At 32.5% G+C, this 3651-nt stretch overlaps 1 protein-coding gene across 1 annotated transcript; it reads right to left on the minus strand.

Moving 5' to 3' along the window:
- Nucleotides 1-897: 897 nt before the first annotated feature.
- LOC133326596 (uncharacterized) lies at nucleotides 898-1672 on the minus strand. Its single transcript, XM_061535225.1, has 2 exons — nucleotides 1138-1672; nucleotides 898-1058 (listed from the first exon to the last, which is right to left on the minus strand). The coding sequence occupies exons 1-2, from the start codon at nucleotides 1670-1672 to the stop codon at nucleotides 898-900; spliced, it is 696 nt and encodes a 231-aa protein (XP_061391209.1).
- Nucleotides 1673-3651: the final 1979 nt, after the last annotated feature.

Raw genomic sequence — 3651 nt, forward strand, 5'->3', positions numbered from 1 at the left:
TAAGAAAAATTCCGTTCAAAACTGTACCAGCCTTGTTCAAGAGTGCCACGTATGGGTGCACTCGCATATTTGTTTATCAAAGCAAAAAAATGCTTAAATCGAATTAAGGGAACCCCACCCATTCTCGATTTTAATTTTTCAAGATTTTCAATAGGCTGGTAAATCAATACCAATGCTTGCACATATATAATTGAAGATAGAAGAAAATAATTTACAAAAAATTTTTGTTATTGTTTTGTTGTTGTCTTTTGTAATTAAAGAAAAGTCTTTATTTTTGATGGGGGCATGATAAATCCTCATTGGAACATAGGAATCCGAAAATTTCAACGGTGTTTGAAAGAGTACATGTCTGGCTCTCGTATGAACTAGGATTATTGACTTCGCTCTAAAATTAACAAAATGGCGGACCATTGAAAAAATATTTTTGGAAAATCGCCGATTTTTGACAAAAACCCAAGTTAAAAAATAAGGAAGATCTTCACCGATTGGCTTTGATGCTTGATGCTGACACCATAAATCGGATATATCTTCAAGAGTCCTTGAGATTTTCACTTGAAATTTTGTAGATACATTCTTGAATTAGTGTAGAATCGAATTAAATCAAAAAAAATTTGACCCCGAGAATGGGGGGTCCCCTTAAAGGTTTGTCTTTTGTAGCTTCAAAGTGATGTAACCTTCATTACCAATTATTTAATTCCTCAAAGGCAAAGACAAAAGGCTCCTGCACAGTAATTCTAATATAATATTAAAGACCGATTTCTGGAACTAAATAAACTATTTTAGAGTACAGCTTTTTTTGTGTAACAATAATGAAGTCGTGTGACCTCACATTTAATTTGACTTTATTAATAAACTTATACAATTTTAAAACCCCATTTTTTTGTTTTATTGTTATGTCTATTTAGGCTTTTTTGATTTTGTCTTTGATACGTTCGAAGCGATTTTCTTGCGTCCATTAATTTTACTTTTATTTGCAGTATTTGGTATTGGTTTCGTCTTAGGACATTTTGGTTCAACTCGTGCAAACATGTCATAGTTGAATTCGGTACAGGCTTTGCCTAGATCAATTAAAATGCGATATCGTTATTTAATATGTGATCATCAAATTATAATATATAAAAATATATATATATATACCTGAGCACATTTCTTCGCCACATTCTGTGCACGTTTGAAGTCGCGTTTCCACAATACCGGATTTATTTTTTAGTTTTTTTACGTAATTGTTCAGCATAAATTCTCTGCGGTCTCTTTGTTCTGTCTTAAGTTGGAGTTTTCCCATTTCGACCATACGCGAAAAGAACTCTTCCTCCGTTTTGGATTTCGGTCTCAAAGTGGTAAGCATTTTCCAGTCGATGGGCACAACGCACAGCTCAGAAATATTTACGTCCTTCATTTCGCTGGGTACTGGATCGGCATACGTATACAATGGTTCACGTTCACCGTTGTTTTTTAAAAGCTTCTTCATTTCCTTTTTATTCCATTTGAAAGAGTAATCCTTTTCTTTTATTTTTATATCTTCGGCACGAACCTTTATAGGTCTCATTTTGTATTCGGGGACCTTTTCCATTAAACGTTTGAACTCCTCAGAAGACTGCACAACATTTCTACTCAAATCCAACACAGACACCGCAGGCTTTTTCTTCCCTAATAGATCGTCCAAATTACTCATTGTGTATTTTTGTTGAACCGTACTTGTATTTTGTATAAGCTTAATTAAGATACTTGTAGATTACTTTTTCATCGAAATTAATAATGTCAATGCAAGTTTAGGCGGTCGTGTCCTGTTAATGTTGTTACAACGTAAACAAACAATATCATAGCAACGAGTAAATATTAGGTTGGGAAAAACAAAATCCATTATTTATTTATTTTTTTTTTTTTTGTAAATTGTTTATTTTTTTATTAAATGGTTTAATAGATTACGACTGCTAACATGCCGGTCAACTTCGATCATTCTCCGATTTTATGTGTAACATCAAATATTCCTGAAAGGAATCTACAAAACCAAATTGCTCATAATGCACATTCACAATTTTAGCCGCTTAGATTGCATTTTCGCCTTTCTCAAAAAAACTGTAAAATGTACCGAAATGTCTCTTTGTTCACTTCCATTTTTAACAACCTGTAACTCACAACAGAAAGCACCAAACATCCGAAAAAGTAATGGTTTTCTTTTTCCCCAGCCTAACATTTAAAAGGAACAGATTGCCGAGTGTTTGCGTCATGATTAAAGAACATATCTAAACTTTATTTAAGGGAACCCCACCCATTCTCGATTTTAATTTTTCAAGATTTTCAATGGGCTGGTAAATCAATACCAATGCTTGTTAAGGTTTGTAACTTTGCACATATATATTTGAAGATTTAAAAGAGAAGAAAAATTATTTACAAAAAAATTTGTTATTGTTTTTTGTAATTAAAGAAAAGTCCTTATTTTTGATGGCGGGCATGATAACTCCTCACTGGAACATCGGAATCCGAAAATTCCAACGGTTTTAGAAAGAGTACATGTCTGGCTCTTGTATGAACTAGGATTATTGACTTCGCTCTAAAATTAACAAAATGGCGGAACTTTGAAAAATATTTTTTAAAAAATCGCCGATTTTTGACCAAAAACCAAGTTTTTAACGATTGGCTTTATCCTAGTTCATACGATAGCTATACACTCACAGAGAAACGTGTAAAAATTTGGAATCGATTGGGTTATTAGTTTTTGAGTTATTGTGCCCGCCATTCGCAAAAGAGAAAAACACTTTTAAAGTTTGAGAATCCCTTTAGCCGTCACTTGATGCTGACACAATAAATCTACTATATTTTCAAGTGTTCTTGAGATTTTCACTTGAAATTTTGTAGGGACAATCTTGAATTAGTGTAGATTCGAATTAAATCAAAAAAATTTTGACCCCGAGAATGGGGGGGTCCCTTAATATAGGATAACTAGCATATGCCCGCTACGTCGTTAGTGGATTTTTTATAGTTAAAATAAATAAGCGTTAATTTAGCTTTACTTTTGGACTAAATATAAATTTGAAATATTTCGAATAAAATATTAGATCCTACTCAGCTTTTCTTTCGAACCGAAACGTTGATGCGTAAATCTACTTAACCTAATAAATCGAGTACAACTTTCTTATATTTATTTTTCTGAAAGTGTATGATTTTCTCGATCCTCCCGATGGACTAATGCAAATAGTACGTTTTTTAACTTTTTTGCTTCTTTCGGTAATTAAATGCTAATGGTAAAATTTGTAGTACGTTTTAGTACTTGTGTACCCTTATAGTACGAATTTCTAATACAATATTCTGCAAAGCGCATCATATTATGGGAAATTTTTGTATGTTACTTGTTACAAAATCCCCATTGGAAAAATTTTCGATATTTTTTGTATATCCTCGACATAAAGATCCCGCCAATTATTCATAACATCGAAAGTCCAGTGTGGTTAGAAGACTCATTGGAAATAAATATCTGTACTTTTAAGTAGAAGTTTTAAAAACATTTTTGTTTTGAAGTGCCAACAATTTAGTACTTGTGGTGTTTAGCGGCTGGTTTGCATAGTTTCACTTTTTTGTATATGAAGTCTCGTCCGTTTTTCACTACATCGGAAGTTTAAGCCAAAATACATAATCATTCGTTGTAGTATAGAT

Source organism: Musca vetustissima, unplaced genomic scaffold (genome assembly GCF_032173495.1).
Source record: "Musca vetustissima isolate MV318-11 ecotype Yass unplaced genomic scaffold, APGP_CSIRO_Mvet_v1 utg1963, whole genome shotgun sequence".
Lineage (NCBI taxonomy): Eukaryota > Metazoa > Arthropoda > Insecta > Diptera > Muscidae > Musca > Musca vetustissima.

What these genes read in the sequence shown, in the direction of transcription:
- LOC133326596 (XM_061535225.1), bottom strand. Translation starts at nt 1,672, where the DNA reads ATGAGTAATTTGGACGATCTATTAGGGAAGAAAAAGCCTGCGGTGTCT. An exon ending in TGGCGAAGAAATGTGCTCAG is followed by an intron (nt 1,059 to 1,137) that starts GTATATATATAT and finishes TAATTGATCTAG; the next exon opens with GCAAAGCCTGTACCGAATTC.